Below are 24,222 nucleotides of genomic sequence, written 5' to 3'. Positions count from 1 at the left end.
TGTTTTTCCTCTTTTTAACTATATTTTCTAATTTTTCTACAATGAGCATGCATTGCTTTTATTTATTTTTTTAAAGTCTCTATTGAATTTGTTACAATATTGCTTCTGTTTTTTTTAATGTTTTTTGGTTTTTTGTCTGCGAGGCATGTGGGATCTTAGCTCCCTGACCAGGGATTGAACCTGCACCCCCTGCTTTGGAAGGCGAAGTTTTAACCACTGGACCGCCAGGGAAGTCCCTGCACTGCTTTTAAATTAAGAAAAAAAATTATTTGTAACTTTAAAAAAATATTTTAAAATCTCATTGTAGGAGACTATTTGCAGTCATGCAAAAAATATTCAACATCTATTATAAGAGGAAAAAGGAGATTTATGAAATAGTATTTACAGAATAATTTCCATTGTGTGAAAAATATTTATTTAAGGTACAGATATATACAATCATGCATGGAAAAAACAAAGAATTTACAATGTTAGCAGCGATTGTCTCTCAGTGTTTGAGTTACATGTGATTTTTATTTTCTCCCTTGTGTTTTCTTATATTTCTAAATTTTTCAATATTGGTATGATTACTTGTGAAGCCAGGAAGAAAATGTGATTTTTTTTTCAAAGAAACAGCATGAACCTTGGTCAGGGAAAAAGATAGGTTTTCATCTGACACAGCAGGGAAGAAGGAATGGGCACAGATTTAAAGGTGGAAGGGAAGGAATTGAAGAGTCACATATGATGGTCTATATTTTCTCTGAAATAGGAAGTAATACAAAGAATGGCTTAAGCTTTGAAATAATTGTGGGGAGTGAAAAGGGGCTAATTAGAGATAAATCTTAAAAAAAAATGCGTGAGCTGAGATGAAGGGCTTATGTGTTAAACAAAACAAAACAAAACAAAACAAAACAATAATAGTGTGAGCTGTTTTGCCCCGCACTGCTCAGAAGCGCTGGTCAGGAACTGGAGACAGACTAACCTAAGGCTGAAGAGAGGTAGCAAAGGAAAATACATCATGCATAGGAGAAGGTCTAGAAGGTCACATACCAAAATACCAACTGTGGTTATTTCCAGCTGTTGGGGTTATGGTTGTATTTTTAGTTTCCATCTTTAACCTTATTTATTTATTTATTTGTTTGTTTATTTATAATTTATCTATTTTTGGCTGCATTGGGTCTTCGTTGCTGAGCGCGGGCTTTCTCTAGTTGTGGTGAGCGGGGGCTACTCTTCAATGCGGTGCGCCGGCTTCTCACTGTGGTGGCTTCTCTTGTTGTGGAGCACGAGCTCTAGGCGTACAAACTTCAGTAGTTGTGGCACGTGGGCTCAGTAGTTCTGGCTCGCGGGCTCTAGAGCACAGGCTCAGTAGTTGTGGCGCATGGACTTAGTTGCTCCGTGATGTGGGATCTTCCTGGACCAGGGCTTGAACCCGTGTCCCCTGCATTGGCAGGTGGATTCTCAACCACTGTGCCACCAGGAAAGCCCCGTTATTTATCTTTTTTACAATTAGCAGATATTGTTTACTGCCACAAAAAATTATTCACATTATTTTTTGGCAAAAGAAGATATAATTATTAAACCATGCAAGCAAATATATAAAAATTAACCCTCCCTGCAGAAATTATCATCCAGAGGGAATCACTTGTTAACATTTTGGCCAACATCTTTTTCTCTAAGCACATATACACACACGTGGTTGATTACGTCACCTATGACCTGCTCTGCAAATCAGAATATAAAGGTCACAAGTCTTAATTTTGTTTTTTACTATTTGCTCAAGGCCACATATGCCACATTAGGGGGGAACCCCTCAACTTCTGTCCAGCCACCAAGTTGTCTAAAAAATCTCAGGGACTTTCTCATTCCAAAGGGCATAAATTTTGCTATCAATGCCAGGAATCGAGGGAATTAGAAAATGTCATCAATCCTATTTATGCTGTTCATTTTGTTGCCACGAGATGTCGCTGTTGAAGACGGGGCCTGTACAGTTCAACAGGTGTGACTCCTCTTGTTACACTGAGGGGTCCTTGCTCACCCCAGTACTCACCTACCCTGCTAGGGTGTCTCAGCTTGGGCTCCAAAGTTAGAGTTTCCCATTGCCCAGTCAGCACTCTGCCAAGGACAACAATTGTGCCAGGGTGTTTGGGTTCTGAAGACACTGAGGAGAGATAGAAAATATTATTGAGAAAGGAAGGGCCACATGCTGAGTTCAAACCAGTCCTGCTCTGTGTATTCTTAGGTGCTTGTGTTGAGTCCAAGTCAACACCCTCTTCTCAAGGTAATTTTATTCTGGGAGTCTCACTGTACTTCCCCGCTAATTCTAATACCCAGCATTTTCCCCTACTGCAATATCACATCAGCTGTAGGGCTACTAATTATTTACATATGTATACATCTTCCTTTCTAGACAAAAAACTTTTGTAAAGCAGACAGCCTGCTTTATTTATCTCTGTCCAGTGTTGTGCTGGAGCCAGCTCATGCCTGCTCACAAGAGCCAATTGTTAAATTTTCAGAGATGTTGTGAGCTGATTGTTGAAACAGCTATTATGTAAAATTAAATTACATAAATGTACAATTGAATAAATTATATGACAACAAACTTAGTAAGTACTCGAAACTTATCACTTCCTAATTACCCCCGTTTAGCTAATACCTGTGTACTTGAGGTTTTGCATCTACTGTACCTGTAGGGTGGAGACACTATACAACGGCGGGCTCCTGTGCATCTCTTCCCAACTTTGTGTTCAGTGATGCCATCCATGTTGGGAGTTTGAAATCAGCCACGGTGGGAGTATTTACACTATGAAAATCAACAAACACTGCAAATCATCTCCCCCACCCAGAAGCTAGTTCTTTAACTTTTGCAGCATGTCACTGATAGTCTGTATTCCCAGCAGCTAGAATGGCAGGGTCCCCAAATGTTGGGTGGATGGATGGATAGATGGACAGATGGATGGATGGATGATGGCAAAGAATAATGGATGAGGGGAAAGTTGCAGAGCCTTGGAGGCAGGAATGACACCCACAAGAGGATGTTAGCTAGGTGGGGTATTTCATATTCTGCTCTTTTCCTTGCAGCCTGCCCAGCCAACAACCTCAGTTGTTCTATTTCCTTCTTTTGTAGGTTTCTCATGTTGTGTTCTTTCATATTGTGCAAAAGAGTGCAATATAGTACAGAAAATGTAGTCATCCTATTTCTGAATTCAATGTTGCTTCATCACATTTCAAAAGAGGCGTACATTTTCCATTCTAGCTCATTCCACTGGAGATAGTGGTGTGGCAATGCACACTGCAGAATACAGGAAACTGCACATTTACCACTCACCACATATTTACAAGTAGACCCAGCGGAAGGTAAGCAGGGGTGGAGTCCTTTTGTGGCAAGGTTATTTTTACCACAAGTTCCGTTCACATGTGCCATCTATCCCAGTGAGTACAAAGAAAAGGGAACTATACAGAAGCAGGGTAGTCTCTGTGTTAAGGACCAGTGAAAATCTTATCCAGAAAGTGCAAGAAGGAAGGAAGGTCTGAACTTTTTCTCACCAAACCTCCATAACGTGCCCTATCATGAAATTTCCCTTATACCAGTTTTTAATGTTTCTACTGAGTCTTTTATATAGTTTTCTTTTAGGGTGTTAAAAAGAGGAGAGGAGGGGCTTCCCTGGTGGCGCAGTGGTTGAGAATCTGCCTGCCAATGCAGGGGACACGGGTTCAAGCCCTGGTCTGGGAAGATCCCACATGCCGCGGAGCAACTAGGCCCGTGAGCCACAATTACTGAGCCTGCGCGTCTGGAGCCTGTGCTCCGCAACAAGAGAGGCCGCGATAGTGAGAGGCCCGCGCACCGCGATGAAGAGTGGCCCCCACTTGCCGCAACTGGAGAAAGCCCTCGCACAGAAACGAAGATCCAACACAGCCATAAATATAAATAAATAAATAATAAAAAAATAAAAAATAAAAAAAAATTTAAAAAAAAAAAAAAAAAGAGGAGAGGAACCAGGAAAGAGAACTACAGGGGCAGATGCCTGGGGCAAAGTGGTAGAGAAACATTTATTATAGTTATAAACACCTTGCTTTGGATTTCCTTATTAAACACCACTGAGGGATCCTTTTATGGAAGTCTTACCTTTGTCAATAAAATTTGAAGATATCTCCTCCAGGAGTTGACAGATAACATTGTGTAAAGACATCTATTTAACTGTAAAACTCATGGATTAGCTAATTAATTTACATGAGACAATATCTGTCAGTCCCTCTCTGCAGTACCTGCAGAGGGGTCTGCAGCACCTGGAAGGCAACACAGATCCTTCCAAACATTAAAAACCAAATCAGGCCCTGTGTGATGTTTGTGCTTCCACCCCATATTGGGAAGTGGGATAAAGTTCACTCGCAGGCAAAGCTGTGTTCCCAACCGTCCTAACACCAGCAGGTGACCTGGTGACCACCTGCTGCTCGCCCAGGTGTCATTCCACCCGTTAATAGGAACCTTCTAAAATCTCTGATCACAATGAGATTAGAGAACTTCAGGGAATCCATTACTTATCATTTAGAAAATGTCTGTGGAGCGCTGGTTCCCACTGGGCTTGAAATGAAGATGCCAAGGTCTTGCTTGACCTTTGCCTTCTGGGAATCTCCAAGTCTAGCAGGACAGCCTGGATTAAAAACAAATAAATGTGACCTCGATCCTGCAGCTTCAAGTCATATGCTTGCACTGTGTTCAGAGTTCAGCACAGAAAATGAAAGATTGGAGAAATGAGCCCCAGTGCAGCAAACCCTACTCACCCACCCCTGTCCCCTTTGCCTGTTAGGTATCTCCACTTTGGGGCTTTGTTTACATGCATGTATTTTCTTTTCATGTACATGGAGCAGTTCAGCCATCCCTGAAAAACTTCTCTGGCACGGCTTCCACAATCTTGACTCACTTGCTCTTTGAGAGCGTTTTGACTTGCTCTGGCAACTGTGCCGCGTCACGGGTGCCCCGCTGCCCATGGATCTGTAGCTCCTTTGTCCTAAATCTCCCCATCAATAACTTGAGGACAGTCATACCGAACTCCTTTTCTTACCTCATAGGAAACTCAGAAGAACAAGCAACAGACACTCCTAAATTCCTTAGGAGAAAAGTGCCTTCATTGATATTAAAATTCTCATCGCAAAGGAAACCATGAGATCCTAGGGGTGTGCAAAAGCTAAGGCAGGGCCCAAATTTTCCTGAGAGTGAGGAAGGGATTGTGGGAGGGGAGGGAGGGAGGAAAACCAAAGAAAGAATCTTGCTTTTAATATGTGCAGTATCAACTTTCTCCCCTCACAGAGTTACCTGGTCCAAACCGGAACTTAACAGAATTATTATCAGATAATATCTATAATCAATAATAGTTCATTACTTTTGCAAAAAGCTTTTATTAGATTCTGTCCAGTGAAAGAAACACTACTAGGTGCTCTTCCAGGGCCATCTGGTGCCCAGCTCAGCACCCTGTTCCGTACGAACATCAGGGACATGTCTAGGATTCTACACATAACAACCGAGCCATGTGGATGAAGCAGGCAGCTGGTTGCATGTGCAGGTTTTGACACTAGGTCACACCTAGGTTGAGAAGTTGGACAGAGCATAGAACTTCCCCTTCTCCTCCCTGCTGCCTCCACCCCACCCACACACAGTCCTTGACACCTCCTCTTTTTTGTACTTTGTTAAAACTTTGGATGAAATTTTATGAGAAAATATCTCACCCATCATTCTAACATTTTCCCAGCAGCTACTCCTTCCAGGGGGTGGGCTGGTGCCCCCCCACCCCTCCCCACATCGAAGGCAAAGAAGACCTGTCCTCCTGAGCTCTTGCTAACCTACTTCTGACCTCTGGGGCCTCTCTTCCACCTCAAGGTGGTTCGGGAAGCCCCTGCCCCATCACCACCCCGGGTTTCCATGATATTAGAAGATGGGAAGTTGACGTTTATACTGCCTTTGGCTTCTGCCAAGTCCATGCTACACTCACCTTTATTTACCCCTGACCCATTTTCTCCAAATTTGCTTGCTTCTTCGCTGACGGAATGACCAGAAAGCTGGCCCAACCGAACCACTTCACAAAAGCTGACTGTAAGGTTACCTGAGGAGCACAGAGATCCTTTCCACTGAGACCCTTCCCTTAGACCCTATACCTTGAGGCTGAACTTTTAAGGATTTGGGTTTATAGCTCCTGGGTACCTCGGGGTAATAGAAGAAGTCTCTAAAATCTGCAGTAGAAACGACTCTCAAAACCTTCCCCCTCATGACAGTTTCATGAGCTTTGTGTTTTGGTTTTTGATTCCTGTTTTTTGAAGGGCTGGCTGTTTTCCGCTCACCTCGCACTTGAAGCTGCAGTGCTTTTATCTTCTTGCTTTCTTTCTCCTCCTCTGGTCTCATCACGTTCTCTGGTCAACGCCCTTGTTTATAAGTCTAGGTTCATTGATTCAGCTCTGTTTGTGGTCTCAGAGAGGATGGGTGGCACTTTTCAACCTGTAATCACACCTGATATGGCTCTAGGAAAAGAAAAAAAAATTGGTCTTATGTTGAAGAGGTAAGTAAGAGGGATTGACACAGCTGTGCAGAGATGAAACAAACCATAGACTGTTTTTCACACCTCTCAGCTGAAAAGAAATCAGAGAGCAGGAACCAGAGGGAGCATGACGGAGAGAAGAGGAAAGGGGAGTCCAGTGCCTAAAAATAAAGATCCCTTGGTCATAACAAAGTTTCTCCATGGGCAACCTGAAGTCACAATTAAAAGGGAAACTTTTTAAAAATAAGCAGACTGTTCAATAACTCCAAATTCCCATGTGCAATAATTTGAGAGAGACAGAGAGAGCCACCCTTGAGGGGAAGCTAAGCTCATCCCCTCACTGCTTCAGGTTATGGCCATGGTCAAGTACTGTGTTTAGAATCAAAGCAGCTTTTTCTTCTCCTTCTCTTCCTCCTCCTCTTTTCTTTTCTCTCTCTTTCTTCTCTTTCTTCCCTCCTCATCTTCTTCCCTCTCCCCCTCCCTCTTCCTCTCTCTCTCCATCTTCTCCTCCTCTTTCAGCTAGCTTTTTCTTTTAGTTCGAGGGAAGAGATGAAACCATAGCCCCCCTTTTTCCACTGAAGTTCAAGGCTGCTCATTGAACTATAAAGCGTCAGAGCTGGATCACCCTCTTTCTCTACCAGCTTGCTGCTATGTTTTCAGGGAGGGACACAGTGTTTTCAGGGAGGGAAGCAGCTGTCACTACTCCACTTCTTTAGAGGGGAAAGCTTAAAAGCCACTGTCGAGCTGGTAGATTGGGAACATTGGAAAGCCAGAGTTAGGAGATGGGAACTTAGTCCCTCCTGGGCAGGACTGTGCCCTTATTTGGTAGACTGGACACACTGCATTGTCTTTCCTTTTACTCCACTGCTCTGTTTTCACTGATCCTCTTAATTGTGATTTACACTTCAAAACAAAACATTAAAGGAGGAAGGAGCCTGCAGAGAAACAAAGGAGGAATCATGATTTCTTCATCTATAATTCTCCATTTTCTCCATCCAAATAACTCAGTGCATTTAGGTCTTTCTGGGTGCCTGACAAAGCAGGTTTGAAGCTTATCTAAGATGAGCCAGGAACTTGGGAATCAGAGTTTAAGCATGTCAAGGGTTTATCCAGGGCCCACCTCTGCCCTGTAGTGTTCATACAGCACCCAGAGCTGGATTTCTGAATTTCCAGGAGGGCTAAAATTTCAAATCAAGGAGTGTTCTGGATATCTTCCCCCAGAACCTTTAAAAAAAAAAAAAAATGCAATCTGAAAGTATTTTCCTTCCAAAAGAGAAATGTTCTGCCCTTAGCCTCATGCTTTCCTTTTCTTTCTCTCCCCTCCTTCCTTCCCTCCCTCCCTCCCTTCCTTCCTTCCTTCCTTCCTTGAATGTGGTCTCTGAAAGATCTCTTTCCCCAGATTGTTTTTCTGTCCTCTATATAGTCAGGGGTCACTGAGACATATCTATTAAAGAGAAGCCACACTGGGAAGAGTTTTCAAAAACATTTGGCCAGAATCAGAGCATAGCAAGTCCCAAATTTCAACTCCTAACTTTCGTTGCTATCCTTGAGGAGAAGAAATTCTGAGGCTAAGAAGAAACCGGTCAAGAGATGAATGGGTCACAACCCACAAAGCTAGTATGTGTAAAGGGATGGAGCTGCCAGGCCTTCCCTCTGCAGATGCCCAGATGCCACGGGCCCCAGCTTCCATATGGGACACCCGATCATGGTCCCCGGTCCTACAGGGCCTGCTGCAGGCCTGCTCCACTCAACGCGGGATCTGCACCAGGGGTCTTTAACTGTCTAGTTTTTGAAACCCAAAGTAAATTTTGGGAAACTATGTACCTTTGTATATCTAAAAGTTTTTATTATAAGTTTTAAAATTTACAAAGGATGCAATTTATGTAATTTAGATGATCATTAACATATTGGACTTTTTAAAAAAGAATTTCTAGTTTAAGATCATCAGTATCTTAGCTCAGTATAAGGCTATAAGTTAGGCAGGTAGGATAAATCGATATTCCAGAAGGACTCATATCATGAAAATCTATCAGGAAACTGATGGCACATTTTATTAAGAATGTTAGATACATCCCAGAAGGTGCTGCTGTTCCAACCACACCACAAAGTTTGACTTCAGCCCAAGTTTGGGACAATTTCCCTTCTTATAATGTAATGTATTTTTATTACATTAAAATAATAATGTAATATTATTTGAAACTCTTTTTTGATCATTCTATCACATTTCTCTGTCAGAAAAAAATATGTGTATACATATGGCTTTCTTTTTTTTATCGAGGTATAATTGACATACAATGTTATATTAATTTCAGGTATATAACATAGTGATTCGACATTTATATACATTATGAGATGATCACCACGATAACTCTATTTACCATCTGTCACCATCTTAAGTTATTATGATATTATTGAGTATATTCCCTCTTCTGTATATTACATCCCCATGACTTATTTATTTTATAACTGGGAGTGTGTGCCTCTTAATCCCCTTCACCTATTTTGCCCATCCCCCCACTCCAGTTGCCCACCTCTGGCAACCACCAGTTTATACCCTGTATCTATGAGTCTGTTTCTATTTTGTTTTGTTTGTTCATTTGTTTTGTTTTCTTAGATTCCACATATAAGTGAAATCATACAGTATTTGTCTTTCTCTGTCTGACATTTTGCTTAGCATCATACCCTCTAGATTAGTCCATGTTGTTGATAAAGGATAAGGTTTCATTCTTTTTTTATAGCTGAGTAGTATTCCATTGTGTATATATACCACGTCTTCTTTATCCGTTCATCCATTGATGGGCACTAAGGTTGTTCCCATATCTTGACTATTGTAAATAACACAGCCATGAACATGGGGGTACATATATCTTTTTGAGTTAGTGTTTTTTGTTTTCTTCAGACAATATCTTCTTGTTGATATTCTCCATCATGAGACATTCTTCTCATATTTAGTTTCCTTTAGTTGTTTGAATACATTTTAAATAGATGATTTAAAGTCTTTGTCCTAGTAAGTGTAACATCCGGGCTTCTTCAGGGACGGTTTCTATTGATTGGCTTTGTTTTGTTTTATGGGCCATACTTTCTTGTTTCTTTGCATGTCTCAATTTTTTGTTGAAAACTGGACAATTTATTTAATATTATATGGGAACTCTGGAAATCAGATTCTCCCCCTTCCCTAGGGGTTTTTATTGTTGTTTAGTGACTTTTCTGAACTAGTTCTATGAAGTCTGTATTCTTTGTCATTTGTGGCCACTGAAATCTCTGCTTAGTTACTTAGCAGTCAGCTAACGTTGGACAGAGATTTCTTTAGATGCTTGGAAACAACGAGTCTTAGCTTTTGCCAAGTGACTCTGTATGTAAGCTGGGACACACCTTCAACACTCAGCTAGGCACTTTATAAGTTTGCCTTAACATTTACTTCCTGCTTCTGCAGAGCCTCAAGATTAGACAGAGGTGAGAGTTTATGGCCTTTGCAGGTCTTTTCTAAGCATGTGCACAGCCTGGTCACGCACACAGCCCTACACATGTTTGGCCTTCTGGATTCCCAGGAATATGTCAGAGCTTTTCAAAGCCCCCTGTGGCCATCTGTTTCCTCAGCTCTTTTTTTTTTATTTTTTTTTTTAAGATTTTGGTTCACCTAATGTTTGCCCCCAATTCTTACCACGGCCCTAGGCAGCTTAGTTATTCACCAATTGCTTCTGATTGTTTTCAACAAGCAGGCCCAAGGAAGAGGCTCTTCACTCCGGGCAGCACTGAGTCAAGTTAAATAAAGACAGCCTTGTAAATGGGGTCTTCCAGGGAACCAAAAGACAGGTCATATCATGACAATTTTCTGGGAAAGGGGCTTTAAAGAAGCTCCAAACCCATTCTCTAACCACTCCAGTGACTACCAGTCTGCTGGTTTCACTATATTGTAGGCTCTTGGTTTTCAAGGCTACGACAGAGCTGGGGAGGCAAATCCATCCAGAGCTTTGGTCAGCCTGTCCTTCAGGCTTCCCCAGCACCTGTAGTAAGTGACCTTGAGTGTGGCTTCCACAGTTGAAAGATACCCCTACAATGGGGGAAGGTGAACAGGAAGACTTCCGAAGCCTCTGGGAGAGCTGTAATCCCATGACGTGGGTGTCTCCTCTTGTAATGTGAAAACAGGAACACCATTAAAATCATGTTCCTTTAGAACACGGAACTAACAAGCCACCACCACCCGGAATAATAAGGGAAAGGTCAAAAGGAAAGAGGAGACACCAGTCCACATGTTCTACCAACCTCCCAGGATCCTCCTTTCTGGAATCCATCTTGGCTGAGCGGTTCCGCTCGCCACCAGAAAGGACTCTGAGTCAGAATGATTGGCCAGAGACAACCAGAAACTAATCCCGTCACCATAAAACCCGAGACTGCGAGCCACGTGGCAGAGCAGCCCTCCTGGGTTCCCTTACCCTCCTGCTCTCCACCCGGGTGCCCCTTGCAGTAAAGTCGCTTGCTTTGTCAGCAAAAAAAAAAAAAATCATGTTCCTTTAGTCTCAGCTCCTTGTCCATGGCATTCTGCATTTAGACACATTTTATGTGCATCTTTACAGGCAAAGTTACCCAAAGATAAGCTTATTTCTGGCTCTGTGGTATTTTCACCTTCTTTTTCTTTTTTGATTCCAAACACTCCTCAGTTTCAATTCCTCTCTCCTACTTTGTTCTCCTTTCTGTTTCTAATACCCCTAATTATTTCAGATTCTTCTCCCTGCTCTGAAGTTTTTGTATCTGAAAATTATGTATTTAGAAATACTTTCTGGAGGGAGTGGGAAATTCTCCAGAAATGGGTACAGAGAGAAGGTTGTGAAGCCCATCCTCTATTGAAATGAAAGCCCACATTGGATGATGACATTTTCCCATCAGTGTGACTTCCTCCTCTAAGCACTTCACAGGTGGTAATTTTTTTTCAAAACAGCAAACCATGCAGAAATGTTTAAAATTAATAAATAGCCAGTCATTATAACAAATTCTCATACCACAAAATAATATCACTGTGTTGATTTTCACATGTTCAACACAACACAAGCACAGTCATTTATATATTTACTTAAATGTTTCCCACTGTGCCTGAAATATAGTAGGCATTCATTATCATTTTTCAAATAGACAGATGGATGGATGAATTAATGAATGAATGAGTAAATGAATGAGCACAGGAATGGGCAAGTAAATCTCCTCAAAGCAAGGACTAGACCTTGCATATTTGCATACCTGGTATAGCACAAGGTGGATACCAACTGTTCAGGGTATAAAAACTTTGCCATGTTCCTGTACTTTTGACCTTGGTGAGTTCTGTTGTTAAACTTAGCCCCGGTTATCACAAATCAGCCTTTTATTAAAATAGTTGGCTCACACTGGTTCATCCTTACTTTTGTTCTCTTCCTCAAATCCAAGTATCAGCTGTTTGCCTCAATCACTGAAATGCAAGGTCCTTTAGTTATTGTTCCAGACTCACCTCTCACTGCTTAGTCAAAACTACTCTCTATAACCTACACCCCCTTAACTCCACCTCACCAACTTGCCTAGCTCTGAGCACTGAGTTTCCCTAGCTTTAGTCTTTCTTTTCTAGTATGGATTTGAAGAGGATCAGAATACGCCACCCCAAAATATGCCACATTGGCATTAGGATTGTTTTTAGCTGAAGGCAATTCAGAAATAGCAGACACAGGGCATAAATTTCTCTTTGTAAAAGTGTTCCCCTCTCTGGGGATGGTGGTGTGCTGAACTGGGCGATTGGGATTGACATGTATACACTGATGTGTATAAAATTGATGACTGATTAAAACAAACAAAAAAAAAGTGTTCCCCTCTCCCGTACCAGGAAGAGGAAAATGACTCTTTATCAACTGAAGGCCACTTTTATCACCAGAGATGAGATGAGTCTGCATAACATATCTTTTTTTTTTTCTTTTAGAACAGCACCTATTTATTAACTCACAGTTCTGTAGGTTAGGCTTAACTGAGTACTCTGCTCTGGGTATCACAAGACTGATAACAAAATGTCAGCTGGACGGGGCTCTGGGGAAGAAGTTACTTCCAAGTTCATTCAAATTGTTGGCAAAACTCAGCTCCTTGCAGCTGTAAGATTAAAGTGCCTGTTACCTTGTTGGCTGTCAGCTAGGGGGTCACTGTTTGCTCCTAGAGGCTGCTCTTTGGTCCTTGCATGGGACCCTCTCCATCTTCAAGCCAGCAAAGGTGCATCAACTCCTTACACTTTAGTGTCTCTGTATAACATATCTTATTAAACAACCCTTATCTGTCATACATTTCTTAGTCTCCTTCCCACAAGTCACTACCCCTAAGAGTCCAAACCTCCCCGCCTTTCTTTGTCTAGTCACTTCTCCACAACTTATCACTCTTTGTTAAAATAGTATATAGCCCCCAAGTCTAACCACTTCTTTGGGATTTTCACTTCTTTTCTGTGAAGCCCCCAGGCATTATACAAATGTTAATAAAATTTGTATGCCTCTTCTCCTGTTAATCTGTTTTTGTCAGTTTAGCTGTTATTTGTATATTTTTTCATTTTGCCCATTTTTGTGATTTATATAAGTCAACTCATATTATTTATATTTTTATGAGACTTTCGTAGTCAACATGATGTTTCTGGAGTGGATCCGTATGGATGCGTGCATCCGGAGGTCATTCATTTTCCCCCTTGGCCAACACGTCATGCGTATATGCCTTCTCTCTCTAAGGTGACTGTGAACTTTGGGAGCAAGGAACATGTTTTCTATGCTGCTGCTCTCAAGGCATTCTTAGTGCCATTTATGACTTGTTCTTTGAGATTGTTAGCTGTCTTTTTAAAATATCTAAGTTGGAGGAGAAAAGACTGAGGAGAATGTCCAAAGGGTTATTGAGATTTTGTACCGAGCATGATGGCGGCTCACTCTCCTCCCACACTGAGGCCTCAGCCCAAGAAATGGCCCTAAACTGCCCTGTGAGAGACTTAATTTAGACAATTACAATTGGGTATGTATGGTGTGCCATGTGCTATGTCAGTTCCTTTACATGAATTATCCTTTGTAATCCTCAAAACAAGCCAAACGAGGAGGTGTATTAGCTTGCTAGGGCTTCCATAACAAAGCACCCCAAGCTGGGTGGCTTAAATAACCGAAATTAATTTTCATAGTTTTGGAGGCTAGAAGGCTGAGATTAAGAAGGCTTGGTAGAGTTGGTTCCTTCTGAAGAAGGTGAGGCAGAATCTGTTCCGTAGCTTCTGGTGGTTTGCTGGCAATCTTTGGCATTCCTTGATTTCTAGATCTCTGCCTTCATCTTCACATGGTGTTCTCCCTGTGTGTGTGTCTGTGTCCAAATCTCCCCTTTTTATAAGGACAACTGGATTTTTAGGGGGCCCGTCCTATTCAAGTATGACTTCATCTTAACCGATTACATCTGCAATTATCCTATTTCCAAATAAGGTCACATTCTGAGGTACTGGGGGTTAGGACTTCAACATATGGACTTCGGTTGTGGATGGGGGAGGGACACAATTAAGCCCTTAACAGGGAGATATTATTTTCTCCATTTGAAGATAAGGAGGTAGGCCTAGCGAGGTTATGTTCACTTGCCGAAGTGGAATGGCTAGGGACGCCGGGGTTACTACCGTAACCTGGTGGTTCTGGGGTGGGAGGAAATGGAGGCGGTGCAGATCCCCAGGAGCCACGGGGATGCTCTGGTGACCCAGATCATTGGCAGTCACTCCATAAAGCTGTTTAGATGAGAGGTAATGGGGTGAGCTTTAGAATTAGTGCAATCTGCCGCTCGCTAGCTATGTGCTCTTAGGAAAGTTATTTAAGCTCTCAGAGTCCCACCGCTTCAGCTGTAAAATGAGATAACACCCACCTTGTGTGGTTATGCAGATTAAAGGGCACAGGACAATGGGTGAGAAACGTAGAGATAATCAGAATTGATACCTATCCTCTCATCCCAGCCACAGCTTATTGCATTTAGCATAATGTCCTTAAGATTCATCCATGTTATAGCATATACCAGGATTTCCTTCTTTTTTTTAAGGCGGAATGATATTCCATTGTATCTATATGCCACATTTTCTTTATCCATTCACCCACTGATGGACGCTTAGATTACTTTTACATCTTGACTATTGTGAATAATGCTGCAATGAACATGGCAATGCAATCATCAATTCAAGATCTTGCTTTCAAATTTTGGGGATGTATGCCCAGGAGTAGGCTTGCTGGGTCATATGGTAATTCTATTTTTAATTTTTTGAGGAACCCCCATACTGTATTTCACAGTGGCTTCACCATCCTCCAGTTCAGGCCCATTTAAATTGATTTAATTTAGATAAATAAGCACAACCCTTGACCAGAAAAGTCATCTGAGTGGGAATTGGGGTGGGGGATGGTGGTGGAAGGGTCAGAAAGGAGAGGAGCAAAGGCAATCTAGAGAAAGGCTTCAGCTCCAGCTGTCTGCCTCTCAGGGTATTTCTCACGGGGGTAAGGGCACTATTGGCCTTTAGGGCTGGACACTAAATGCCTCTCGAGCCACTGTCCCATGCATTACAGGAAGGTTACCAAGACATTAAATATCAGTCATACCCCCAGTCGTTGTGCAACCGAAAACACTCACCATTTCCAAACTCTCCCCTAAGGATGGTCTGAACCCTGGTTGAGAGCAATTGGAGGTTCCTACAGGCCCCAGGCTACGTACTCTTTCTGGAAACCCCACAGCAGCCGGCGCAGGGGTAAGCCCACTGCTGGTGCTCAAATAACCCTTCGTGATTGACTCACTCTAGAATTCCTCTGTACACATCCTTTCTCACAGCTGGACTTCTCCAGCTCCATTTTCCATACTCTCCCCTGGGAGGAGCTGGTGTAATTTCAAGGTTACGGTTAAGGGAGGAGGGGACATTTCTTAGCTTGGAACGTAGCACCAGGAGTCTCTTCAAAAGCACTTAGTAATCCGAGATACCACTACACACCTATTAGAATGGCCAAAATCCAGAACACCAAATGCTGGCAAGGATGTGGAGCAACAGGACCTTTCATTCATTAGCGGTTCGGATCCAAAATGATACAGCCACTTTGGAAGACAATTTGGCAGTTTCATACAAAACTTAACCTACTCTCACCATACAATCAAGTAATCGCGCTCCTTTTTATGCACTCAAAGGAGGTGAAAATTTATGTCCACACAAAAACCTGCACATGGATGTTTATATCAGCTTTATTCATAATTGCCCAAACTTGGAAGGAACCAAGATATCCTTCTGTAGGTGAATAGATAAACTGTGTTACATCCAGACAATGGAATACTATTCAAAATTAAGAAGAAATGAGCTATCAAGCCATGAAAAGACAAGGAGGAAACTTAAATGCATACTACTAAGTGAAAGAAGCCTATCTGAAAAGTCTACCTTGTATATGATTCCAACTATGACATTCTGCAACAGGCAGAACTATGGAGATAGTAAAAAGATCAGTGGTTGGGACTTCCCTGGTGGTGCAGTGGTTAAGAATCCACCTGCCAGTGCAGGGGACACGGGTTTGAGCCCTGGTCTGGGAAGATCCCACATGCCGCAGAGCAGCTAAGCCTGTGTGCCACAACTACTAAGCCTGTGCTCTAGAGCCCACGAGCCACACTACTGAGCCCATGCTCCGCAACAAGAGAAGCCACCGCAATGAGAAGCCTGCACACCACAACGAAGAGTAGCCCCCGCTCGCCGCAACTAGAGAAAGCCCATGTGCAGCAATGAAGACCCAATACAGCCAAAAATAAATAAATAAATAAATTAATTAATTAATTAATTAATTAATTAATTTAAAAAAAAAAGATCAGTGGTTGCCAGGGGTTGTGGTAGGGGGGGATAAATAGGCGAAGCACAGAGGATTTTTAGGGCAGAGAAACTACTTTGTATGAAACTATAATGGCGGATACATGTCATTATGTATTTGTCCAAGTCCATAGAATATACAACACCAGGAATGAACCTTGGACTAATGTCAACCTTGGACTCTGGGTGGTAATAATGTATCAGCGTAGGTTCCTCAGTTGTAAAAAATGTACCACTCTGGGGGTCGGGGTGTTGATAATTGGGGAGGCTATATGTGTGGGGGTCAGGGCATTATGGGGAACCTCTATTACTTCCTCTCAGTTTTACTGTGAACCTGAAACTGCTCTAAAAAACAAAGTCTATTAATATATGTACATATTTTTAAAACCCTACTCAATAAATAAGGTTGCCAGAAATAAACACCTTGGGTCAACAACTCCCTACCATCAACTCCATTTGCATTTTCCAAGCTTCTGACGCCCGAGACATCTTATAACACAAGGTAGAGGGCTGGGAAACCCCAAGTGAAGTTGCAGTATCACTCAGAGATTTGTGTTTGAACCGCCATACAGAATTTAGCACACTTTGGGTGTTTCAATATGGTGATGCCAGCCACTGGTACTGACGTGACAGCTCAGTGGTTAGTCCTCCCTCTGGGAAGAACGGCCTTCTGAGTTACATTTTCTCCTTTCTGCTTTAGTGATAAGTCTGAAGTATCAGACTGAGTCAGTATTATGAAATGGAAGTCGTTTGACCCAAACGATTTATCCATTTATTGACCATAGATTAATTGAGTCAATAAGAGCCTAGATGTGCATTACATTTGGTTTAAGTGTTGGAAATTTTCTAATCCTCAAATGCCAGGGGTTTGCAAAGAAAGAAAAATGCAGCTATTACTGAGTGAAAGAAAAGCTCTGTCCCTCCAGATGCCTGCCTGGGTCTAGCATAGTGACTTGCTTTCCTTTCAGATAAATTGTCATTGAAGCAAAACCAAGATAGAAGAAATGTGAACCCCCTCTCTTTCAACACTACCCATTGTGTTCAGATTCATAAGAAAGTTAAACGGCCGCCTTCCTCTTTAAGAAAATATGAAAGCTGTCGCTTTGAAATAGAATTCATTGCTCTCAGACTTTAAGCGCTATCTGTGTTCAGCTCCAACCGGATCTGCAGCCCCCCCTTCCAAAACAAAAAAGAAAAAAATTCTTTCTTCTCAGTGGTGAAAATTACCCCACCTGGAATGCACTCTTCAAAAGGCTCACGAAGCCTGTTCATATGAATGAAGCTGCTTTCTCGAGGGCAGAGGCTGACGCTGCCCTCTCGGGGCGCTTAGGCAACCCGGGAAAAGGAAGTCGCCTCGGGGGGCAGGGTAGCTGCTGAGGCCGCTGCACACGCTGACTGCCGGCTCCAAGATGCAGTATCTAGACTCCAAGGAGCTCCTGATGGATGAAGAGGATGATGTTTTTGGTGAAGGTAAACACGTCATTCTGGCAGGAGCCTTTCTGATCTTTGCTTAGCTTTTTTTTTTTTTTTATAAATGTATTATTTATTTATTTATGGCTGTGTTGGGTCTTCGTTTCTGTGCGAGGGCTTTCTCTAGTTGGGGTGAGCGGGGGCCACTCTCCATCGCGGTGCGCGGGCCTCTCACTATCGCGGCCTCTCGTTGCGGAGCACAGGCTCCAGACGCGCAGGCTCAGTAGTTGTGGCTCACGGGCTTAGTTTCTCCGCGGCATGTGGGATCTTCCCAGACCAGGGCTCGAACCCGTGTCCCCTGCATTGGCAGGCGCCACCAGGGAAGCCCTACTTTGCTTAGCTTTGACACTGTTGGAAACTGTGGCCCGGCTTGGGTAAGGGACTTGAGGACTTTGAAAGCATCCTGGAAGGGGTGGCACCCCAGAAGTACACTGCAAAACCCGGGACAAGGGAACTGAATGGTTCCTCCAAATAAATTTTTGTTTAAAAAGTCATGACCAAAGGTTTACTTTAGGGTAGAAAATAGTACTAAAATTTCCCCTTGTCCCTCTTCTGTGCTGTCTTGTCTAACACCTTAAGGAAAGAAGTCTGTCTCCGTGCTCAGCACACAGCAGGACTGCAGGGCAGCAGTTGGACAGATGGGCCGGGGATGGTGCCCCCACGGTGCCATATTGCTTTGCTCTGCACTACCCACCTCTCCTTCTTTTCTCTCTCTGCCTTTGGGTCTTGCCCTCTCCACTCTTCCGTGGACTTATTTGGCACCCCAACTCTCTCTCTCGGTTGCCTTTCCCTTTTCCTCTTCTTCCAGGCTGGGAGGCAGCAGCCATGCTAGCTTCTGACATCAACTGCACCGCTTAGGTTTCCCCAGGTAGACCGGTGTTGTGGGATTTGACTGTAAGGGTTGCAATTTGAAATGGCTAATCTTGTAATCTACAGATGCCTTGTAATCAAATGCTGCCTATGAGGCTGGGCTGTAGGCAAGAGCTTTTCAAGAATTTGGAAGTGTCTAAAGAAATGGTAATCTGGACTCGGGACCTCATAAACTCGGTGGTTTCCACAAGAACCATAGCTGGTAGTTTTTTAAAAACTCTTATCGAGTAATTTTTTAAAGGAGCTCTAGTAAAATTTTTTGCAGTTACCCAAGTAGTACAAGTTCATTGAAGACAAATGAAAGAGTATAGCATAATAAGAATCCCTTGTAATCTAGTCATCTAGGAGGTAACCATTACTGATGTCTGTCTTCACATTACTTTGTTGTAGCCTCAGAAATTTTTAAAACCATAATTTGGGTTTTTATCACAATTTCAACCAGCTTAAAGAATATCTCCCCCAGCTTCCTCGCTGTTTGGCATGTTCTCAAGCTGTTGCTCTACTTGGATGACAGGTAGAGTCACTCTGACTCGAAGTTTGATCTTAGGCTCCATTCCTCAGCTTTCACTTCTACTTAAAGATGTTTTCTCTGTGTATACATACTTAGTTACTCCCTTCAGGAATTAGAACATGTTTACAACTAGGAAGATAAGCCTAAGTGGGACAATTTGGTAATTATCTACCCAACCTCCAAAACGCCAGGCCACATTTCTTTCCCCCAAAGGGATTTTTCTCTTTTACCAATGGCTACAGTGCTAAAGAGTGCCACCTATAGACGGATAGGTGAGCGGCCCCACTCTGAGGGAAAGAATTAAGACCTCAGCAAAGCAGGGCTTGATGAGTAAGATCTCTCTCTTGCGCACTCATGATTATCAAGGTGATTATTTCAACCTCAACAGCACGGTAAAGAGTCAAGTTGGGAGTCAGACAAGATTCCGATTCAAATTCTCATTTTGCTTCTTATTACCTATGTGATTTAAGCAAGGTAATTGCTAAACTAAACCTGTTTCTTCAGTGGTGAGATGGGACAATAATACCTATTGGGTTGTACAGAGTATCTTCATAATAGATTCATAACATTTGCGTTGTACTTCACAGGTGATATGCTTTGTACTTTCCAGACTGATTATCTTATTTAACTTAATCTCTAAAGATTAGAGAGAGAATCCTTGCAAGTCCAACATCCAGCGTATTTGTATTCAGTTTTCAGAGTCATGGATCTTGTTTGCCTGTTTATGTGAAAGCTTGTCCGGGTAGTTCCTTCATTTTAAGTAAGCTCCCTGCAGGGTAATAGTCAAGAGCTTCCTCTCCAGACTTGCACTGCCTGGGCTTTGCCACTTAATTCACTCTATGACTTTGAGCTGGTTACTTAATCTCTCTGTGTCTCAGTTGACTCACTTACAAATGGAGTACTAACTTCCTAGGATGGTGTGTGGATTAAATATTGTTACAGGGAAGGTGCTTAGAATAGTGCCTCAAACACGGTAAGCACTCAATAAATACTAATTCTGACTATGTATTCACAAAAATGGGTTCTTAGAATAGGTTAGAAAGCAATGTATAAAAGGAATTCTGCACAGAGTTTTTTCACATGTCTGGTTAACCTGGTATATTCAGAATAGGACTTACTACAGAAAATCAGTCTATAAACCACTTTTCAGATGCATGCCTGGGTGGAAGCAGCACAGGACAAGTTGTCAGGAGCCTGGATTGTAGCCCTGCACCTGCCGTTATGTAGATGTAGGATCTTGCGCAAGTCACTTAATCTTGCTGAGCCTCATTTTTTACCTAAAACAAGAGTGTTGATTACACATTCTCTCAGCTCTCATTTGAAAAGCTCCAGCATTCTATTACTTCATCTTTTCTGCACAGTGGCATACATCTACCTAGAAGAGTTCAAGCTTGCTCTAGGTTTCCTCCATGCTTTTAGCTCACTTTAACATGCCTAAGAAAGCAGAAAGCTTTCGGTCCAGTGAGTTTCCTCTAACATAAAGGAAGGAAGATGCCTAGGAGCTTGTTACCAAGGCAACCATATTTCCTTGCAATGGATACATTTTTAAAGGACCCTTTCCCCCTAAAGAAAAACAAATTTAGAATTTAGGTCCATTTGGTTAAAAGTATATATAATCCATTTAGATTTATGGACCACATAAAGATCTGGGAAGAAAAAACTGAGTCATGCTCATAATATATTTTTTTAACTGCCTTTCTGAGATCCTGTTTGCTTCAGCTATTGTTTTCTGTGGTTAAAGAAAATGTTAAAGTTCACGAAATTAAGAAGCATTGGTGTGTAACTTTGATCTTGTTCTAGGGGAGCATTGCATATGATTAGTGAGAGGGAGAGAGGGAGAAGGAGAGAGAGAAAAGCAGTCACCCACCTACCCACCAGAAACCCCAATATTTTATTCCTCTTTCTCTCCCTCCCTCCCCCACCCCCACCTCAGGTTGGCTTTCCAAATATCACTATGTATTTATTTATTTTTATATCACCATGCCATTTAGAAGATGGTTACTATCCAGTAGACTTTATTCCTTCTTGTGGGAATGATTGGTTTGATTCCCAAGCCATTGAAAAACCAGTCATTGGAATTAGAGGGCTCCTTTCCCATTGTTGTTTCAAACTTATCAAATTAAAGGGCTGTCATCTGTTTTGTCACTGTGCCTTCTTGACAGCCAGTCTGGTGTATGTTAGTAGAAATAGCTGGATGGATAATAATAGTAATGATAACTCTAACAATTATGATGGTGATAATAATAATAGAAAAAAAGTGTCACGCACAGTGGAGGCCCTTGGCCAGCTTTCAAGAACAGAATGGGATTCGTGTGTGGGAGGAAACAGTTCCCCAGGTGGTGGTCAGCCAGCAGGTTAGCAATCAGAAGTACTCCTTGGCACAAGTTAAAGTTGCAGTCCTTCTTTCCTTAGAACCACAAGCCCTCACTGCCTTTGTTTTCAGCAGTGCTCGGTAATCTGTGGTCAAGTGCAATGATTAGAAAAATAAAACTCCACAAGTTCACAGTCATGTGTGCAAAGTATTTCTCAGGCTTATATAGTCCCTGGACACTTACATGCCTTTTAAAATCTTGCTTCTAGAAAGACCACAGGAAATTGCAAAGCTTTGCCAGACCTTCGAATGTTCTGGTACAATGCAGCATAGCATAAGAATACTTCTCCTGTCCTGGATTACAGTATCTAGAAAAGTTGTTTCAAACTCCCCAAAGGAGAAGAACTCTCCCAGATAGAGAGAAACTCAAAGGGAAGTCCACTCGACCATTAGCTGCCTGTCGCTCTTAAAGAGACTGACAGATGCTTGAAAAAAAATGCCACACGCTTTCGAACCAAACCTCTCTCCTTTCCCCAGGCCAAGTAAGTTAGCATTTTTTTCCCTTTCAATGGGATCTTCAGCTCAGAGAGAGCAAGAAAATTGCAAAAGTTTTAACAAAAAGAGAATTGTAAGTATAGAATAGATGCCCACTTTGTCTTTCTGTGTAAACTGCTTATGAAGCCAAGGTAGATTTTTTAAAATGGGTGAACAATTATGCAACCTGTTGTAATCTGGCACGTTTTGATATTTACTGAATTACATTTGCCCTTTCCAAAATTAAAAGAAAGAAGGAAGAAGAGATTAAATTAAGATTATGTACAAAACCAATAAATCCTGAAAGTTCAGACTGGTTAAGTCCATACCCTCTATGGAAAAAGTGTTGAGAAAGAGAACATAAAAGTGTATGTGCCTTGGCTAGAGAGAGTTGGACCTTTTTGTTTGATTATGCCACATTTTATAGCATGTAGATATAATAATTGTTATTTAACTATGTTAGCCCTTTCTCAAAAACATCCATGTCTGGGGTTGTCAAGTGGACCCAAGTAATGGGATTGGAGAAGGGACAGGAAGAGGCTGCCTTAGTTTCCTGGGTTGAAAAAAGTTGGCCACTCTTTGCTTTTGCAATTTGCCGAGATTGCTTGGGTCAATTTCCATTCCTGGAATCCTGGATAAACGTTTTGGTTGGAAGTCGTTTTCCCTACTTTATTTGTCACAGGGTCTGGAGCAGACACAGACCTCCCCACAATATTTCATGCCTGTGTGACCTATGCCTTGGATTACTGCAAAACACTCCCTTCCCATAGATGTCTAGGAAGCTTGCTTTGGCTGGTGCCAAAGAGATGGTGTCATTTCAGGGGCACAAACTAAAATAGCACATTGCACTAAAGCTATGCAGGCTGTCTTAGCCACAAGTCCACCCCCCTGATTTATGGCCCCCAGTGACCTCAGGGTGACTTATTTAGATCAGGCCAAAGCCAAAAAGGGGCCCAGTATCACAAAGAAAGCATTTTAAATGCTTATTTAATATCTCTATAAGCAGCCAGTAAAGTCTTTTTAGGAATAGTATGAGATAGCCTGGAGTATATCTTCTATAGGACTTGAGTTGAAAACTACAAGTATATGCATACCCATTGTTTGTGTGGGGGGAAAAATAGTTAAAAAAAAAAAAAAAAAAAAAGAAATGTGTAGTTGTTATGACCAAAGCAGTGAAATAAGTTGGGAGTATTGCCCTTGCTCTTTGATGGGAGTTACTTCACTTACTGAAGTCAACCTATTTATTAAAGAAATGTGATGTATCCCATTACCTATACCTCACATGTTTTACTGTGCTTAGCAAGTGTAGGCTTATTCCACTTCTCACTTATTTTTGGATGGCTAAATTTTGTCTGTTGATTGTTTACCAAACAGCTGTGATGTTTAATGAAAATGTTTGCAATTCAGTTGGTTTCAGGAGAGATTTTAAAGAAGGAAAAGGTATTAGTTGAGTCAAGTTGAAATGACTATTTCAAGTACCAGAAGAAGGACAGAGAGGAAGAAAAAAAAAGATAGTGACTGGTCCTGTCAAGTAAAAATGGACAGAAGAAAATGAAACCACAATGCAGGGGCTGGTGGGATATTGAACATTCATGTACTTCCTTGACAGTAAGTTCCAGGCTGGATTGGGGGCTGGTTTCTGGGGTGCCTGAAATGTGGATATGCCTGGCCGACTAGGAGGGTGATGATTCCATACCATGTGTACACTGCAGAGTGAAGGGATTTGTCAAGAATCTGAAGTGTTTGATCCTTGTTGATAGACAAACCAGGTCGTTTGAGCTGAAAAACCACTTCACTTTGTGCTGTGTAGACAGAGTGTATCTCATCACTCATCAAGAATTTCCCTTCAAGAAAAACCACAATTTACTTGATCATTTTTAGATATTTTTAAGAGAAAGATTTTGACATATACGCTGGGATAACAATCAAAAGGCAGGTATAATGGCCAGCTTCACTCCAGAAGGCAAGTTAATGATAAGTTATATTATCGTCATTCTTTCACGTGTGGACTTTCCATATCTTACGCTTTTTTCATGCCTCAACTTGCTTAACAGAGGCTTCAGGCAGAAGACACTTGAAGATCAATGATGGATATAAGTAAAAAATTCTAGATGTTAAAATATAAAAGTGAGGAAAATGTGAACTTTTGGCAGGGTGAGGTGTCTATTTTCCCAACTGAGGGAGAGAGAAAACACTGTGTCAAGCT

At 42.0% G+C, this 24,222-nt stretch overlaps 1 protein-coding gene across 3 annotated transcripts in view; it reads left to right on the top strand.

Moving 5' to 3' along the window:
• The first annotated feature begins 13,685 nt into the window (after positions 1–13,685).
• RIPOR2 (RHO family interacting cell polarization regulator 2) overlaps positions 13,686–24,222 on the top strand; it is a 113,271-nt gene continuing 102,734 nt past the window's right edge. For all 3 annotated transcript variants that reach the window (XM_082413021.1, XM_082413024.1, XM_082413023.1), the window contains exon 1: positions 13,686–17,790. In XM_082413021.1, the coding sequence (XP_082269147.1) occupies positions 17,730–17,790 (61 nt within the window). In that variant the 5' untranslated portion in view covers positions 13,686–17,729. The remainder of the gene's footprint in view (positions 17,791–24,222) is intronic.

This window comes from Balaenoptera physalus (genome assembly GCF_965194825.1).
Source record: "Balaenoptera physalus genome assembly, chromosome: 11".
NCBI classification, from domain to species: Eukaryota; Metazoa; Chordata; class Mammalia; order Artiodactyla; family Balaenopteridae; genus Balaenoptera; species Balaenoptera physalus.
This window is presented reverse-complemented; position numbering and strand designations above follow the sequence as displayed.